Here is a 20,955-nt window from a genome sequence, read left to right on the forward strand (position 1 = left end):
AGTCTTTTTTTCCTTAATATTTGACTTTATAACTCGCAAGTGCGAATTTTTCACAATTCTGAGAAAATGACAGAGTATACACTCACAAATTTATATCTCAAAAGTTTATATCTTAATTCTGAGATGAATAGACAATTGTGAGAAAAAAGTCAGAATTGCAAGTTTTTTTTTATCTTAGTTCTGAATAAAAAGCCAGAACTGCAAGAAATTAAGTCAGAATTGCATGAGATAAACTCGCAATTGGGTGTTATAAAGTCAGAATTGCAGTTCTGATCTTGATATAAAATATCAGTCTTTTTTCCCCTCAAAATCTGACTTTATAACTTGCAATTTAGTTTATATCTCAATTCTGAGAAAAAGTCAGAATTCCAAGTTTATATCTTGCAATTCTGACTTTATAGCTTGTAATTTAAAAAACAAGTCAGAATTGCGAGAAATTAAATCAGAATTGTCATATAAACTCGCAATTGCGAGTTATAAAGTCATGATTGCGAGACAAAGTTACAATTCTTAGATATAATTGTACAAATCTGAGAAAATATCAGTTTTTGTTCCCCTCAAAATTTGACAACTGTGAATTTATCTCAGAATTCTCAGAAATTGCAAGATATAAACTCGCAATTGCGTGTTATAAAGTCAGAATTGCAATTTTAAGATATAAACTCAGTCTTGATATAAAATATCAGTCTTTTTCCCCTCAAAATCTGACTTCATAACTCGCAATTGCGATTTTATCTCACAATTATGAGAAAGTTGCACTATATCAACTTGCAAATGCGAGAAAAAAAATCTGAACTGCAAGTTTATCTCACAATTCTGACTTTATAACTTGCAATTTAGTTTATATCTCAATTCTGAGAAAAAAGTCAGAATTTTGAGGAAAAAGTCTGAATTATATATCTCTTTTTTCCCTTCAAATTTGACTTTATAATTTACAATTGCTAAATTATCTCACAATTCTGAGAAAATTGTGGAATATATACTCACAATTGCGAGAAAGAAAGTCAGAACTGTGGGTTTATCTCTCAAAATTCTGACTTTATAACTTGCAGTTTAGTTTATATGTAAATTCTTAGAAAAAAAAGTCAGAATTATAAGAAAAAAGTCAGAACTGCATGTTTATATCTCGCAATTCTGACTTTATAACTTGCAATTGAGTTTATATCTCAATTGTGAGAAAAAAGGTCAGAATTGTGAGAAAAAAAAAGTCAGGATTGAGATAAAAAAAAAGTCAGAATTGCAAGATATAAACTTGCAATTGCTAGAAAAAAGTCAGAATTGTGAGATACAAACTCTGAGATATAAACTTGCATTTGTGAGAACAATAAGTCAGAATTTCGAGTTTATCTCTTTAACTTTATAGCTCCTAATTGCAAGTTTTCTATCTCAATTCTGAGAAAAAAGTCAGAACTGTGAAAAATGAAATCAGAATTGTGGGATATAAACAGTCGTAAGTCAGAATTGGGAGACATAAATTTGCAATTCTGTGAGATATAAAGTCGCAATTACAAGGAAAAGTCAGAATTGTAAGATACAAACTCGCATTTGTGAGAACAAAAAGTCATAATTGAGAGAAATGTATGAGTTTATATCACACAATTCTGGCTTTATAGCTCACAATTGAAAAGATTTTCTCTCAATTCTGAGAAAAAAGTCAGAAATGTGAGATATAAACTCATAAGTGCAAGAAAAAAATGATATAAACTCACAATTCTGAGAAAAATTCTGTTTTTTTAGGCATGTGCCACAGTATTCTTTCAAGTACTTCAAGTGACTGGTCAATGATCTAGACCAGCTTGAACCAGTTAAGGACCATCATGTGTCAGTTAGAAACAAGCTAAACACCGCAGGGTGGACAACATCATCTTTCGGATGTCCAGTCCCAAAGGGGTTCAGTCAGAAAAACAAGACTTTAATTCTGTCAACGATGTCTAAAAACAAATCACGTCGACTGATCCGTCGCTTAACAGACACCATGTAGCTGCTGACAGGATGGACATTTATGGCACAAGCTAGTTTCCTGTCCAAATATCTGCTGGATTCTAGCAGACTGTTATAAAAGAAGCTTATTTTTGCTAATGGCTGATCATTAGCCAAATCTGCCTATGGGAATTAAGATGGTATACTTTGTGCTGACAGTGGGTGGTTAAAGAAACTGACAAATACTGTACAAAGGTGGGTGTTCATGGAGGGTATTTCAGGTTTGGATGCATTCATTGGCTGGAATAAAATATAAAAGCGTGCACACACATATGCACAGACACACACACACTCACTCACTCACTCACTCATATCCGCTAAAAAGACAGATGGTGAAATCTACTCAACACTGTCATTATATCTTTTCATACTCTTCCATTCTCTGAAAAAATATTTCTCCCGAGTGTGTCATTTTTCCTTTTGCCTGCCGTCGCATTTCTGCCGTAATTTACCCTGGCTAAGCAGTGGCACAGCTAACCCACTTTGAATTTGAATAGGGTGGAAAAATGGAGGAGGTTTTTCTCTCTGAATAGATACTGCAGAGCAGCTCTTTATGACGGTTTTTTTGTGCCTAACGAGAATTAATGGTCCAATAATAGTCAGTGTCAATGACATACAGCTGCTCTTCTTCAACAGATCTAGGACAGCAAAGATTTAACAAAGTACAAAGCAGATAAATCCATCAATAAACCCCAAATTTAACCATGCATGAGTTTTCATTTTGGAATGAAATGCTTATATAATAAAACAAACAATAATATATTAGAATAGTTAAATACTATTTGTATTTATTTTTGCAAAAAAAAAAAAAAAAATTTATATATATATATGTGACCCTGGACCACAAAACCAGTCTTAAGTCGCTGGGGTATATTTGTAGCAATAGCCAAAAATACATTGTATGGGTCAAAATTATTGATTTTTCTTTTATGTCAAAAATCATTAGGAAATTAAGTAAAGATCATGTTCCATGAAGATTTTTTGTAAAATTCCTACTGTAAACCTGTCAAAATGTAATTTTTGATTAGTAATATGCATTGTTAAGAACTTAATTTGGACAACTTTAAAGGTGATTTTCTCAGTATTTTGATTTTTTGCACCCTTAGATTTCAGATTTTCAAATAGAGGTATCTCGGCCAAATATTGTCCTATCCTAACAAACCATACATCAATAGAAAGCTTATTTATTCAGCTTTCATATGATGTATATATCTAAGTTTTGTAAAAATTTAACCTTATGACTGGTTTTGTGGTCCAAGGTCACATATATATATATATATATATATATATATATATATATATATATATATATATATATATATATATATATATACACTGTATTTTTTATAAAATAATAATAAACAGTATTTCACAAAAGTGAGTACACCCCTCACATTTCAGCAACCATTTTAGTATATCTCAAGGGGCAATACTATAGAAATGAAACTTGGATATATTTTAGAGCAGTCAATGTGCAGCTTGTATAGAAGTATACATTTACTGTCCCCTAAAAAATTACTCAACATACAGCCATTATTGCCAAAATAGCTGGCAACAAAAGTGAGTACATCCTAAGTGAACTTGTCCAAAGTGTCAATATATTGTGTTAGCACCATTGTTATCTGGCACTCCATTAATCATCCTGGGCATGGAATTGACCAGAGCTGCACAGGTTGTTGCTGGGATTCTCTTCCACTCTTCACAGAGCTGCTGGATGTTAGACACATGGTGCTTGTCCACCTTACGCTTGAGGATGGCCCACAGGTGCTTAATAGGGTTCAGGTCTGGAGACATACTTGGCCAAACCATCATTTTTGTTGCCAGTTATTTTGACAATAATGGCTGTATGTTGAGATATTTTCAGAGGACAGTGAATCTATACTGCTATACAAACTGCACATTGACTACTCCAAAATATATCCAAGTTTCATTTCTATAGTATTGTCCCTTAAAAGATATACTAAAATGGTTGCTGAAATGTGTGAAATGAATACTGTATATTCATTGCTCAGACAAGGTTGATTAATCAAGCAGTTCTGGCCTGATATGTACGATCTCAGACATCAAAAACCTCATTGAGGAAGTAATGCATGGGAGAAACGATTATGAATTTTTTGGCAGTCCACACATAACACACGCAGCCTGTGTGACCCGTCTAAACCTGTAGCCTTTGATGAGCAGACACTACAGTGCAAATGAACTGAGGATAGACAGAGACACAATGAAGGGATGTGGTCTTTCTTCCTGTGATGAGGGATCTAGGGGCGCCACAACTGCTGTTTTACTCATTGTTTGGTTTCTAACGGGGGTCTGATGTTTAGAAGAAAAATAGAGACGCTTTGAAAGGGGTCAGCGATGAACATGCACTGCATGTAACATCTGGCAGAGGAGATGGACCAGTGATGGCCCTAGGCTTCCTGTTGAAATGCTGTGTCGTGTGCACAACTTCCTGTCACAAGCTGATTCAACACTTTCAGTGTAAAGGAGGGCACTGCTGTTTGTAAGGTTGTCTGGATAATATAGCCATAAATGTGTTAGAATGTAAGTCTATGGGACTGGAAAAGTAGTAATTTGAGGTACCATTATTTTTTTTAAACAAATACGATGTAAATATTATTTACATACACAATACTTGATATATGTATTTCAAAATAAAAACTAAAATTAAAACTTACATTTTTTTTATTGTGAATGTATATTCAAAGCTTAAAAATATTATTTAGAAATCAATTATTATTGATATTTATTATTATTAACCCTTTTTATTTGTTTTCAAAATTTATCAGTCCATTTAAAAGGCAGGTCAGAACAAAAATTTTAATTTTCAAATTAAAATTTAAATGCATACACATTTTATAAATGTATACATATTTTTTTGTCCAAATTTTAGAAAATCGAATTTCCATTCGGCATTCAGATATTAATTATGATTGTTATTATATATTATTATTATTAACCTTTTTTGTGTTTTCAAAATGTATCAAATTAAAAGTTACTTGTCGAAGAAAACTGTGGATGAAAATTAAATTTAAAAGGCAGGTCAGAATGAATATTTGAATTTTCAAGTAACAATTTTTAATTTAAAGGTTTACCAAAGAAAATGGCAAATGAAAGTTCCCTTTAAAAGCCTTCTCAGAATCAAAATTCAAATATTTAAATTCGAATTTTGCATTTTTGAAAATTCAAAAATTGAAAACTAGAATGAATATGCATACACATTTTATACATGTATACATATTTTTCTTTTATGCCAAAAATCATTAGGATATTAAGTAAAGACAATGTTCGATGAAGATATTTTGTACATTTCCTACCGTAAATATATCAAAATTGTATTTTTTATTAGTAATATGCATTGCTAAGAACTTCTTTTAGACAACTTCAAAAGCGATTTTCTCAGTATTTCAATTTTTTTGCACTCTCGGATTCCAGATTTTCAAATAGTTGTATCTCAGCCAAATATTGTCCCATCCTAACAAACCATAAATCACTGAAGAGCTTATTTTTTAAGTTTCAGATCATGTGTAAGTCTCAATTTCAAAAAGTTGACCATTATGACTGGTTTTGTGGTCCAGGGTCGCATACATAAAAATGTAAGGTACCTTTACACCCTGAAGTTTGACAACAGTCTTACCAGTTCTCTAGGAAGAAACTCTTCTTGTCTCCCGACTACCAGAGACACTGTTTCTCCCAGTTTGGTGCTTCGGAGCATAGCGACCAGTTCCTCTTGTGTGCGTCCCGTGATGTCCACTCCATTTACCTAGAGAAAGAGAGAAAGCTATTTCCTGTAACCGTCAAAACGGAGAGCAAAATTCCATTTACACTTGGCCGAGATGGAAAACACGTCAGTGTTAATTCCATCTCACGGCCAGGTGCAACACAAGACAGACAATTGGCCTAATTACGTCAAGGATGCATTAAGCCTTCTGAAACAATATCTTTAAATTGCATTTAAATCAATGCCTTTTAATTGCGTGACAGGCGGGAGAGCAATAGCCTAATTTAATGTCCTATAAATATGCTGTGATTTTGCATTGATGCAGAATGCATGTAATACCTCCAGGATACGGTCTCCGGACTTGAGCCGTCCGTCTTTAACAGCAGCTCCGCGGGGCAGGATGCTCTTGACCATAATGGGTCCTGGACCATGAAGGGACGAGTCTCTGGTAACCACCGTGAATCCGAGGCCCTCCGTACCTGCAGACAGAGGAAGGCCAGAAACATTAAGCATGTATTTAATGACCCACTGAACCAGAAAACCAGACAAATGGTCTTCCTATCGTTTTCACCAGTGTGTTATATACTCAGCCATGTGGAAAACAAAAGCTACACTGACTTCTGAACGAATTTTACCCTGCCATATGAGGTAAAATAACGTTATTCGAAGACTCTAGTCACCAAAAAAGCATGTTTGCATTTATGCTCATAGTTGCACTCACTATAGTTCAAAATAAAACATGTTGGAAAAAATACAGTATTGTTTCAGTAAAATCGATTCTACACAGTCCTGAAGACTTGCTAACATCTTAAGGCTCTTTTTATTGACTCCATTTAGGAATATTGCTCTGAACTTTCACCTCAATGCTATTCAAACCAAGTGAAATTATCATTTTGTCATGCAATGAGAAAATTTCACAAATTTACAGATTTGACGTTCTGGTTACTCACATAATTTGATGTAGAATATAAATTTGAGGAAACAGATTGACTAGTTTTAAGATAATTAGTAATAAGTCAAATCTGGAAAGCCCACTGGAAATACATAATTTAAAAGCTCTTATCTTTGACAGGCAAAAAAAAAAAAAAAAAAAACTTGTAAATTTGTAATTTAAAGACTTAAAATAAAAATAAATAAACAAAAAAAAAAACAAATGAGTTTTATTTACTTATATTATAGGTTTATTGTAAAAGCTTGGCACAATAATAACAACAACAAAACCTTAAATTGTTTAATGCAATGAATAATTTACATTTTTAATAAAGTTTTATTTTTGTTTTCAAGATTTTTCCATTTACATAAAAGAAACCTGCACATAAATATATTCAATTTAAAAGGCCAGTCAGAATGAAATTTGTTTTTCATGTATTTCATTGTGTATTTCAAATTAAAATCATAATTAAAACTGAAACAATATATATATATTTTTAAATATTTAAAAATATATATTTTTTTATATTTAAAAAACATTTTTTTATTGTGAATGTGTGTGTATATATATATATATATATATATATATGTGACCCTGGACCACAAAACCAGTCTTAAGTTGCTGGGGTATATTTGTAGCAATAGCCAAAAATACATTGCATGGGTCAAAATTTTTGATTTTTCTTTTATGCCAAAAATCATTAAGAAATTAAGTAAAGTTCATGTTCCATGAAGATTTTTTGTAAAATTCCTACTGTAAACATATCAAAATGTAATTTTTGATTTGTAATATGCATTGTTAAGAACCTAATTTGGACAACTTTAAAGGTGATTTTCTCAGTATTTTGATTTTTTTGCATCCTCAGATTTCTGATTTCAAATAGATGTATCTCGGCCAAATATTGTTCTATCCTAACAAACCATACATCAATAGAAAGCTTATTTATTGAACTTTCATATGATGTATAAATCTCAGTTTTGTCAAATTTAACCTTATGACTGGTTTTGTGGTCCAGGGTCACATATATATATATATATTATATACATGTATATGCATGTATGCATACATATTTTACTAAATCAAAATTTACAAATATTTAAAAAAATTTAATTGATATTCAGCAATAATAATAATAATAAATATTATTATTATTATTAGGTTTTTTTGTATTTTTACTTTTTTTTTCAATTTAAAGTTTCTTGTTGAAGAAAAATGCTGATTTAATTTAAAAGTCCGGTGAGAATAAAGATTTTATTGTTTAAATTTTCACATTTCCTAAATTTTCCATTTAAAGGTCTGCCAAAGATAACGGCCAATGAAAGTTCCATTTAAAAGGCTTTATATGCATACACATTTTATAAATGTATTTTTTGTCATAATAAAAAAAAAATCGTTTAATATAGTATTCACTCATCAATTATTATTGTTATTAATTATGATTATTAAATTATTAATTAATTAATATTAATTAATTTTTCATTTGATAAATACTATAAGATATAATATAAGACAAACTTTAAGGTACCTTAAATTACTATTACACCCTAAAGTTTGAGTCTTACCACTTTTTTCAGGATTTTTCAACTTAAAGCTTCTTTTCAAAGAAAACTGCAGATGAAAATTCAATTTAAAAGGCCATTCAGAATGAAAATTTGAATTTTCACATAAAACATTTAAAGGTCTGCCAAAGAAAACTGCCAGTGAAAGTTCCTTTTAAAAGTTTTCTTAGAATCAAAATTCAAATATTTGAACTCACAGTTTGCATTTTTCGAATTCGACATTGAAAATGTGAATGTTTCATTTAAAAAGGCTTTGTTCTCAAAACTGTAACTGACATGAAAAAAGCCTCAGTGTACTTTTTCAATATTACAGCATTATTTTCTATATTGATTACTAGTATGTTTCATAAAAGCCAATGCCATTAGAGTGTCACTATTATGACTAAAACCCGGTTTACAAATAACTGACTATCAATATGCTTTTTTTCAATAGCGGATGCTGATGTCTATAGAGCAAGATGGTGGAAATGATGCTGAGAACATATACATTAAAGTTAATGATAGCATACAACGACCAGTTCACTGTTATGACCCTCATAGATCTTTCCAGACTGTATCAAGCTCATCTGATCCGAGATCAGGTCAAAAGGTCAGCGGTGCGCTGATGATAGCTTTCAAGCCCTCCAGACTGATAACCCGTGTTCAAGCTGTCGGTTTCTCTGCAGAGGCCTGAACACCTCCGTCTCCACCCCGGCACGTTGATAAATGTTTCCTTACGGGGATTAGACAGCTCTGCACTTTAATTTCACACGTGAACACATCTACAGGAGATGCAGAGAGCAGGATACAGGATGAGGAGAGAGAGCGAACGACAGAGAGATGCAGTGAAAGAGCAGCGATAGAAACAATGACAAAGGGTGTGGTCGGGGAAAAAAGTGATTAGAGGAAGTGGAAGCACTGGATGAGGGGAAGCAGAAAAGTGATGGAACAGTGAATCTCACAGAAACATTTCAAGGTCACATTTCACCCAAACAAAACACACAACTCTGTATAGATATCTTTGTGAGGACATACATAAACACAATGCAGTCTCTAGCTCCTTACCTTAAACCTATGCATCAGAACTAAGTGCCTCACCCAAACCCTTACCCTAAACCTAATATTTACCTAATTATAACCTGATCGCTAAAATCAAGTCTTGACCCTCAAACAGGCCTTTAAAGGGGTCTCAAAAACTGAGGACCAGCCAAAATGTCCTCACTTTACAAAAATGGCCTCACTCCAATGGTCTAAAACTAAAAAGTTCATGTTATATTTATTACATATATTTAATATTTATTTGTATATTTATTGGATATATATTTCTAATGCAAATGCAAAATTGCATAAATATAAGCATTTAGTTTTGTTTAATATTTATTGCATTAATTTATTTTTATATTTATAACTAATTTATTGCATATATAGTAATATATTTTAAATTTGTAATATATATCATATGACTATGAAAATTGTAGATTCACACTGAAGGCATCAAAACTATGAATTAACACATGTGGAATTATATACATAACAAAAAAGTGTGAAACAACTAAAAATATGTCATATTCTAGGTTCTTCAAAGTAGACACCTTTTGCTTTGATTACTGCTTTGCACACTCTTGATGAGCTTCAAGAGGTAGTCACCTGAAATGGTTTTCACTTCACAGGTGTACCCTGCCAGGTTTAATAAGTGGGATTTATTGCCTTATAAATGGGGTTGGGACCATCAGTTGTGTTGTGCAGAAGTATATATAGTATATATATAGAATTAAATATAATTCCACATGTGTTAATTCATAGTTTTGATGCCTTCAGTGTGAATCTACAATTTTCATAGTCATGAAAATAAAGAAACCTCTTTGAATGAGAAGGTGTGTCCAAACTTTTGGTCTGTACTGTAATATTAATTGCATAAATATTAATATTTAGTTTTGTTTTATATTTATTGCATTAATTTATTTTTATATTTATTACAAATTTATTGCATATATATTAATATTTGAAATTAGTAATATATATTCAGTTTATTTTTATTTTTAGAATGTACTGCATATATATACATATTATTTTCTTTTTTAAATATTAATTGCATAAATATTATTAGTTAGTTTTGTTTTATATTTACTGCATTAAATTATTTTTATATTTATTGCATAAAAATAGCATATATATTAATATATATTCATTTTAGAATGTATTGCATCTATCTATATCTATCCATCTATCTATCTGTCTATAGATACCATATATAAAGACAATAAAGATTCCACATTTAAAAATACTATAGAAAAAAAAAAACGTGACAATACGACGGTTTATTTATTTCTTATTTTTTGTCAAATTACCATAAATTAAAGGTTTACTACCAGACAGACATGTTAATACGCATATGTAATAAAATATTATTATTTATTGTGTTTTTATTTTTTATACTATTCAAATAATTATATTTTTTCATAACACAAATTATATTTTCTTGCAATAATGAAAATTTGGGGAACATGAACATATATATTTCAGGAAATGTCACAATAAAAGGATTACATTCACATAAGAAAGAAATATTATACATATATATAATTTTTCTCTCTCTCTCTCTCTCTCTCTTTTAACTTTTGGACTGAAATATGACCTGGACGTGTTATTGACAGGTTTCATAAGATTCACCCAGAAACCCACTAAGAGAAGAAAGGGAAAAAGAGGCTTAAAGAATCATACTAAGAAAGCGATTCCCTCGAGTCTCTCGTCCGCAGGGACACATGTGATTACTGAAGCCGAGAATTGCTCTGTCTCTCTCTCGCACACACTTGAGGAGAGATGTCATAGAGGATAGCGGCCAACCCAGCATACTAAAGATGGCAAATGATGAAATCTCCAGTCCCAGAAGAGCACCTGACATTAAAGTTTTAAACAATAGTAGCTGTCAATCAGCTGAGAGGAGCGATAAAGACAGAGAGGTGAGGAAATAAAGGGAAAAGAACAAGTACAGACATTGCAATGCGGCAGTTCTGACAAGGGTTAAATCGCAGTGCGAGTGACGGCACCTTCTGGTCAACTGGACAGCTTTTCCACCATTCAAAACCCTATTTTTGGATTTCACATCTGGCTTACCTTTCTTCAAATCGATCTTCATTTTCCTCGCCGACTTTTTGTTCATCATGTTAACCAGTGCGGCGAGGGCTGGGGTCTTTTTATGGGTGGGGCTGTCGCTGCCATCTTTCAAGGTGGGTGATGCACTAACTGGAGGAGAAGGCGTGGCTCTGTGATGTTCTGTTTCGATGGGGGTGTGTCTTGTGGGTTGTAGCTCCTCCTCCATTTGGGGTGGGGTGTGCGACGCAAGCGGCTCTGGAGACGGCGTTGATGTATTGCTCGGGCCGAGTTTCTGAACCAAGAAAGGACTTTTGACTTTGGGGGCCACGGGGGTTGGTTCGGTGCTGTTGAAAAGCTGCCCGATGAGGCTCTTTTCGTAGCGGAGCTTGTTGGCGACAGGAAGCACCTCCAAACGTATGGTGGGCGAGGACATGGCTTGGCGAAACACTTCTTGAGACCTGAAACATCAACAGTGAAACCACGTCTTATTGTTGTGTAATGCATATTTGTAGATAACATGAATAGAAAGACGTTCAGTGCTTCAAAGACTCAACAGCCTCCTTCATTAGCAGCATTCAAAAGGGGTTTCGCTCAAGGACTTCCAGTGGGAATCACTTCTTAACACTTCTATCTTACTACAGAAGAACTCCCGGGAATTCACCTTGTTACTATAGAATAGTGTGACTGCGTTAAAAAAACAAGCAAAGAAAGGTGGCGCATTACCGATTTTACAGTTTACAGTAAGGTTGTTAAGAAGCATTTAGAAAATTGATGATTGTCCATTTCACGTTAACTTCAACATGAGTAAATATCATTGAAAATTTGGGGGAAATGTACTTATGAAATATGAAAAAAAAAAAAAAAAAATTTTTGTATTATATACACATGAATTTCCATTTCATATGAAAGCCTATTATCACCATTGAATAAAAAAGGTAATTGCAGCTTTTTATCTCACAATTCTGACTTTTTACTCAGAATTGTGTGATATAAACTTACAGTTGCGAGTTATAAAGTCAGAATTGACAGATATAAACTTGCAATTCTGACTGCGTGACATAATCACAATTGCAAAAAAAGTCAAAATGCGATTAAAAACGTACAATTCTGACTTTTCTTGCAATTGCAAGTTTATATCTCGCAATTATTTCTGTGTTTATATCAAGCAATTCTGAGAAAAAAGAGAAAAAGAAGTCAGAATTGCGAGTTTTTAATTGCAATTTTGACTGTTTCTAACTGTTTATATCACACAATTCTGAGTCAGAATTGTGAGATATAAACTTGCAATTACAAAAAAAATCAGAATTTGAGTTTTTAATTGCAATTTTGACTATTTCTCGCAATTGTGTTTAAAAAAGCCAGAATTGAAAGAAAAGCCAGAATTGCACATTTTAAATCGTATTTTTGACTTTATTTTGCGCAGTTGTGTTTACATCATGCAATTCTGAGAAAAAAAAGTCCAAAAAAGAAGTCAGAATTGCAAAAAAATGTCAGAATTGATGAATGTCAGACTTCAACATGAGTTTAAAATCCCCAAGCAACATAATTATTAAAGATTGTTATATATGCAAAATACTAGCTTATTAATTTGAAATTTAAATGGTAAGGACAGATGCCAAATTTCATATAACACAATTGAAAATGAAGGAATTCCTGATTAGTTGCCCCCCACGGTCCAATTTTGATTTGCATAGAATTAAATATGGCACCATGCTAATGACATTTAATTGATATGCAGCCACATTTGCATAAATCATAAATTTTACAATGACTTCAGGTGGCTAATCCAATTAGACTTTTTATAAAAATAAAAAAAACAACTATAAAATGGATAGCATTACTAACAGCAGATGTAATGTGACAATAGACAGAATTCAAGCTGTTAAATCTGCCAAACTGAATTTTCGGTGGTACATTACAGATTTTACCACAGTTGAGTGTATTATTGGTCATAATGGTGTGAAACATGAAAAGATTTAATGTAAAAATGCTAAAATTTTAATTTCATGCCAACTTCAACTATAGTAAAATGGCTAGAATTGAATCTTTCTATGTTAACATTTATTTATACCAATTCCATCAATAATATGGAATTTAATGGACTTTAGTCAGGATGGATACCAAATAAAATATTTCAAAAATGAAAACCATGAACCATCCATTTTATAACATTTTAATATAAAATGTTTGTTTTGTTTGCCAACAAAACAAAACAAAATAAAATGTTGGAATGATTAAAAAAATGGAGATATATCTGGAAATATGTCCAGAATTTATTTTAAGGCAGGAAAAATAAAATGAAATGAAATGAAATGTTGGAATGATTAAAAAAAATGGAGACATACCTGGAAAAATGTCCAGAATTAAAAAAATGGAGAAATATCTGGAAATATTTCCAGATGTCCATTTATTAATAAGGCAGGAAAAATAAAATAAAATAATAAAATGTTGGAATGATTCAAAAATTGAGATATATCTGGAAATATGTCCAGAATCAAAAAATGGAGATATATCTGGAAGTGTCCAGAATTTATTATAAGGCAGGAAAAAAAATAAAATAAAATAAAATAAAATAAAATAAAATAAAATAAAATAAAATAAAATAAAATAAAATAAAATAAAATAAAATAAAATAAAATAAAATAAAATAAAATAAAATAAAATAAAATAAAATTAAATTAAATTAAATTAAATTAAATGTTGGAATGATTCAAAAATGGAGACATATCTGTAAAAATGTCCAGAATCAAAAAATGGAGATATATCTGGAAATATGTCCAGATGTCCATTTATTACAAGGCAGGAAAAATAAAATAAAATAATACGGTGGAATAATTCAAAAATTATATATCTGGAAATATGTCCAAAATTTACTATAATAAGAAAAATAAAGTAAAATAAAACAAATATAATCAAATAAAATTCTGGAATGATTCAAAAAGGTAGATATATCTGGGAATATGTCCAGAATTTATTATAATAAGAAAAAGAAAAAAAAAAAGAAAATTAAATAAAATCAAATGCTGGAATTAAAAAATGGTGATATATCTGAAAATATGTCCAAAATGTATTATAAGGCATAGGAAAAATAAATCAAATAAAGTAAAGTAAAATAAAATAATACAAAATAATGGATACTAAAAAATATTCCAAAAATGAAATGAATTACATTTATACTTAAAACATGACTAGTGCAATCGTACTTAGATTCTCAACCATCCAACATTTTTAAAACTGTTACCGAACAACAAACTCAAAATGGTTGCGGTACACACGCAATTAATGGCCAACATTACTGAAAAATGAATGTGTAAAAGAACATTAAAATTTATGTTTCATTAAATGCATTAAGCAAACTTTTTGGAGTTGAGTTTAGAACGCCACAGGAGATGTAAAATTGACTTGCTTGATTCAAGTCTTTTCTCATTTCTACTTCAAACCCTTTTACTCTCATAGCCATTTCTCTAACTCTTCCTCTAATAGTGCCTCTTTGTTCAATCTGTCGGCCTTTTGAAGGCTGTCCGATACCACTGATGCTACTTAATAGGGCAATTCCACACTCGTGGCAAGAGAAAACCATTCTCTTTTGTTGTGTTAAAGTTATAGCACTGAAACTCTGCAAGAAACGAGAGAGGATGGATGGAGCGATAGATAACAAGGAGGACAAAAGGTCCGGTACGATTGCGTTTGCACGTTACGAGCGACTGGCAGAGAGAACAGTCGCATGAAAGCAAAAACAACACAAAAGACGGATAATAAAGGAATAGAATGAAGTGGAGAGAAAGAGAACGGACGGACGATTAGTAATCCACATGACAACAATGAAAGTGTAACGGATGAAAGAGTCAGACACTCACTGAGCGAAGGACTTGTCTATTAACTCGGTGTCATTGATCTGTACGATGCACTCGTCCTCTTCAAAGATCCTTTCTCGTTCAGAGCGGCTGTTCTTCTCGATGGCTCGGATATTTAGACCCAGAGTCCTGATGACAAAGGCGACAAACAGGTTTCAGACAGGGAAGGGTGTTCAAACAGTAACTGAAGATATTAGTTGTACTTAAGTAGATGAATTCCAACTGAAAATGACTTGAATTAAATTTTTGTAGTTTCGTTAACACAATATATTAAAAGGTTGTTGAACTGTGGCCTAGTGGTGTGCTTGTTCTAAAGATGCAGTAGCAAGTTTCATACATTTTATATTAAATAATATACATTTTAAAACTATAATAAAAAAATGCTGAAATGATTTAAAAATGGAGATATGTCTGGAAATAGGTCCAGAATTTATTATAACGCATAGGAAAATTAAATAAATATATATATATTTTTTTTTAATGCTGGAATGTTTTGAAAATAAAGATATATCATATTTCCAGAATTTATTACAAGGCATAGGGAAAATAAAATAAAAAAATCAATAAAATTAAAAATATTAGGGGATTTAAAAAAGGAGATATATGCATGAAGATATGTCCAGATTTTATTATAAGGTGTGGGAAAAAAAAATAAAATAAAATAAAATAAAATAAAATAAATATTGGAGGATTTAAAAATGGAGATATGGATGGAGATATGTCCAGAATTTCTAGAAAAAAATAAAAACAAAATAAAATAAAAATATTGGAGGATTTAAAAATTGAGATATGGATGGAGATATGTTCAGATTTTATTATAAGGTGTAGGAAAAATAAAATAAAATAAATGAGGATTTAAAAATAGAGATATGTATGGGAATTTTCAGAATGTACAGAATAAAATAAAATAAAATAAAATAAAATAAAATAAAATAAAAATATTGGATATATGTATGAGATATCCAGACTTTATCATAAGGTGTGAAAAAAAAAAATAATAATAAAGAAATAAATAAAGAAATAAATAAAATAATGAAATAAAAACACTGGAGGATTTAAAAATAGACTGGAATTTCCAGAATGTACAGAATGAAATTAAATAAAAAATATTGGAGGATTTAAAAATGGATATATGTAAGAGATATGTCTAGATTTAATTGTAAGGTGTGGGAAAAAATAAAATAAAATAAAATGAAATTATGAAATAAAAACACTGGAGGATTTAGAAATGGATGTGGAATGAGATATATCCAGATTTTATTATAAGGTGTAGGAAAAATAAAATAAAATATGAAAAATATTGGGGGATTTAAAAATGGAGAGATGTATGGAGATGTCCAAAATAAAATAATATAATAAAATGATAAAAAATGTTAATGAAAATATCAGACATATATGAACCTTTTCTGAACATCTGATATTGGAGGAATCAGAATCTTTTTTTTTTCTTCAATTCTTTTTTTTTTTTTTTTTTTTCGAGAACAGGTCTTTCCGGACAACTGTCTCAATGATCAATTTTTTGATGACTGGGAAAATGAACTAAACACAGGATTTCATTTGATGTTACTTCCTTTAAGACTTTAGGGTTTCCTTTGAGGCTTCCACACCCTAAAGAGAGGTTCCTGAGGCCACCAGACAGGTTTGCCCACCTACAGAGAGAGGGTCTATTTCCATCCGGAGCTCAACAGGGCGCACAGGCCCAAACAACAGGAAGCATGTCACCGTCACCCAGGGAGGACTTCCTGTCATGCAGCATGTGTGTGTCCTTGCCCTGAGCACTTAACTTTTGACCTGTTCAGGCAGTCTGAAAGAGCCATTCTCCTAGCTACTTCCTGTAAGTGTGTGACTGTGTGGTTATAGGTCAATATGAATGGGATACTGTTGACTCATAACACTGAAATTATCAAAGTAATGCACGCATGTCCTAGATAGTGTTTATAAATGTGACAAGGTGATGCTACTCCTTAACAAGCTGAATATAATATATAATGGCCTAAAATAAAATAATTTTCATTAAATAAATAATAGTAAATGAGACAAGCTGACAAACTGGTCAGCTAATATTGTTTTATATAATAGCCAATGCTGAAAATAAAATAATAAAATTAAATGAAAAAATTATGAAATTATTTAAATTAATCAAAAATAAAATAAATGGGACAAACTGGTCAGCTGACATTGTTTTATATAATGGGCAATAATAAAAATAAAATGAAATAAATAAAATAAATAAAATAAAAAAATATAACACTAAAAGACTCAAACAGAAAAAAGTTGTAGGAAATAAATAAAAACATAAAATAAAAAAATAAAATAATAAAATAAAATGTTTTATATAATGACCAATGGCCAAATTAAAATAAAATAAAATGAATAAAATATAAAACTAAAAGATACAAACAGAAATAAAAATTATTTTTATTAAAAAAATAATAAAATAAAATAAAATAAAATAAAATAAAATAAAATGTTTTATATAATGACCAATGGCAAAATTGAAATAAAATAACAAAATATAACACTAAAAGTCTCAAACAGAAAAAAGTTGTAGGAAATAAATAAAAACATAAAATAATAAAATAAAATGTTTTATATAATGACCAATGGCCAAATTGAAATAAAATAAAATTAATAAAATATAACACTAAAAGATACAAACAGAAATAAATATTATTTTTATTAAAAAAATAATAAAATAAAATAAAATGTTTTATATAATGACCAATGGCAAAATTGAAATAAAATAATAAAATATAACACTAAAAGTCTCAAACAGAAAAAAGTTGTAGGAAATAAATAAAAACATAAAATAAAAACATAAAATAATAAAATAAAATGTTTTATATAATGACCAATGGCAAAATTTAAATAAAATAAAATAAATAAAATATAACACTAAAAGACTCAAACAGCAAAAAGTTGTAGGAAATAAATAAAAACATAAAATAAATTTTTTTTTATATAATGACCAATGGCTAATTTGAAATAAAATAAAACAAAAAATAAATAAAATAAAATAAAATAAATGCTGGGATGAATAATAATAATAATAATAATAATAATAATAATAATAATAATAATAATAATAATAATAATAATAATAAAAGTATATGAATTACATTTAAAAAAACAAGCCGTTTTATATATATTTTTTTTTATCTGGTCACATATAATGGCTGATGCAAAAATAACAAAATTCACTCACATTGCTAGATTGTCAGCTGTATAAAAGCCTTTTCTGAACAACAAAGTATAAATAAAGTGTCAATTCTCGAGAATCCAACAACAGAATTTGTGCAACAGTGTTTATGCAAGAGTGTGAAGATGCCATGAATGTATGTATGTGTATGTATGTGTGTGTGTGTGTGTGTGTGTGTGTGTGTGTGTGTGTGTGTGTGGGTGGGTTGTGTGTGTTACCTTCCACTCAGTGAGGAGCAGTATGATATGACTTTGATGCCCAGAGGCCCGAGGTCTGGAGAAATATCCACCGTCCGTGTGAGGCTGCTGCAGTAAGGGAAACACAACGGTCACGGTGGTTAGTCACATTTTTCTTGGCAGAAAAAAGGAAAAGGACTTCCACAAACTGAGAAATATATTTTGGAAGTGGAAACTTTCAGCAGAACGCAATTACATTAGCAGAACAACAGTCACACGTCAAAATGACAAGCCAAAAAACCATTACGCTAGGAACTGTCTTGGATATCAATGGAGTGCTCCTCCTGTCACCTGCATCATTTCCTCAGGTCTAGAGCTCCCAAAGTGTGTGTAATGTTATAGTGTTCAATCACACTCTCCTATGACCTGACGCATATAATCAAACACAAACAAATACACATAGGATACACTAGATTTTTATTTTTAGTGAAGTACATTTGAGCCTGACAATATTTTGATGTTTCAAGCGTTTGCTGTGTGGTTGCAAGGGTGGTTTTTGGAGGAAAGAGTAAAAAGATCAATAGGTTTCTCCATCAAAATATATGGGATTTCACTTGTTTTTATACACACACACACACACACACACACACACACACACACACACACACACACACACACACACACACACACACACACACACACACACACACACACACACACTTGACAGAAGCACACAGATAAATGAGAAAGAAATATAAATAAAATAAAATAAAATAATCAAGTCTTAAAACATAAAATGTCCAATTTATTTGTAGTAAAGGAGATTATATAATTGCAAAAATAAATAAAAAAAATTTTGTCAAGTGGTAAAACATAAAAAAGTCCAATTTAATTATAGTAAAGGAGATGCCAATAAAATAAAACAAAATAATAAAATAAAAAAATGTATTAAATAGAAGCAGTAAAACATAAAAAATGCCAAATGTAATTATAGTAAATGAGAAGATTATATAATGCCTAAAATAAAATAAAAGATTTGAAGTGGTAAAACAATTACAAAAATGTTAATTAAAAGAAGATGTACTGATAAACTGACATTGTTTTACATAATTCTCAATGCCATTAATGAAAATACAATAAAATAATACAAAAAATTGTGGTAAATTCAAGTGGTAAAACTTTAAAACAAGGCCAATTTATTTATAATAAAGGAGATTATATAATTCCAAAAATAAAATAAAATATTTGAAGTGGTAAAACATTTTTTTTAAATGCAATTTAATTATAGACAAGGAGATGTACTGATAAACTGATATTGTTTTATATAATTCCTAATACTAAAAATAAATAATGAAAAAAAGAAGATGTACTGATAAACTGACATTGTTTTATATAATTCTCAATGCCAACAATTAAAATAAAATAAGATAAAATAATACAACATTTCAAGTGGTAAAACAAAGAATGTCCAATTTATTTATAGTAAAGGAGATTATATAAAGCCAAAAATAAAATAAATTAAATAAATTAAAAATAAAATAAAATAAAATAAAATAAAATGCAATTTAATTATAGTCAAGGAAATGTTCTGATATAATATACTGATATAATTCCCAATGCCAAAAATATAAAACAAAACAAGCATGTAAACTGACATTGTTTTATATAATTTCCCAATGACAAAAATTAAATGTACAATAAAATAAAATTAAATACAAAACGTCAAGTGTTAAAACATGAAAAATGTTCCATTTATTTATAGTAAAGGACATTATATAATGGCAAAAATAAAACAAAATAAAATATTTAAAGTGGTAGAAGACAAAAAAATGCACATTTTAATTATAGTCAAGATGTACTGATAAATGGATGTTGTTTTATATAATTCCCAATGCCAAAAATAAAATAAAATAAAATAAAAATGTTTCAAGTGGGCATGTAAATACATTTTAAAATAGACAAACAAAAGTACTTAACAATAAGGAAGCATAAAGATAAATGTATGTGATTAAGAAAGAAATTTAAAACAAAAAAACATAGATAAAAACTAAACTAAACTAAATACTCCAAGTGGGCAAATAAATAATTCAACAAACACACACTCGTACATAAATTAAGTACTTGACAATAGAAAAGCATGCAGACAAATTAAAACATATTTAAAACATAAACAACATATATATAAAAAAATGTTTTATCAGTTCAATGGCACAAGCATTTGAAGGTACCTTTTACCCCCATACTTCAAGTTTGTTATTGCCACATTCACACTATAATGCATGCAAGTATATGAAACGCATATTTGCAACGCATTGAAGCAGCATCCGCATCCGTGTAGCTGCGTAGAGTATGTTTCTGGCCTACAGCAGTCAGTGCATTTAAAACACAAACCCACACACAAAAGCTAAAGTATTCAGCAGCTACTTTGTACTCTTGTCAACACACGCTGCAAATCCATTTGCTGTT

At 30.3% G+C, this 20,955-nt stretch overlaps 1 protein-coding gene across 1 annotated transcript in view; it reads right to left on the minus strand.

The window, feature by feature from the left end:
- Positions 1-20,955, minus strand: part of pard3ba (par-3 family cell polarity regulator beta a) — a 250,801-nt gene that overhangs the window by 131,018 nt on the left and 98,828 nt on the right. The window contains exons 6-10 of the mRNA XM_073842392.1: positions 18,532-18,618; positions 15,118-15,243; positions 11,282-11,718; positions 6,038-6,177; positions 5,615-5,740 (exon numbers count right to left, since the gene is read on the minus strand). Coding sequence (XP_073698493.1) covers positions 5,615-5,740; positions 6,038-6,177; positions 11,282-11,718; positions 15,118-15,243; positions 18,532-18,618 — 916 coding nt within the window. The remainder of the gene's footprint in view (positions 1-5,614; positions 5,741-6,037; positions 6,178-11,281; positions 11,719-15,117; positions 15,244-18,531; positions 18,619-20,955) is intronic.

The sequence above is a fragment of the Garra rufa genome, chromosome 6, assembly GCF_049309525.1.
Source record: "Garra rufa chromosome 6, GarRuf1.0, whole genome shotgun sequence".
Lineage (NCBI taxonomy): Eukaryota > Metazoa > Chordata > Actinopteri > Cypriniformes > Cyprinidae > Garra > Garra rufa.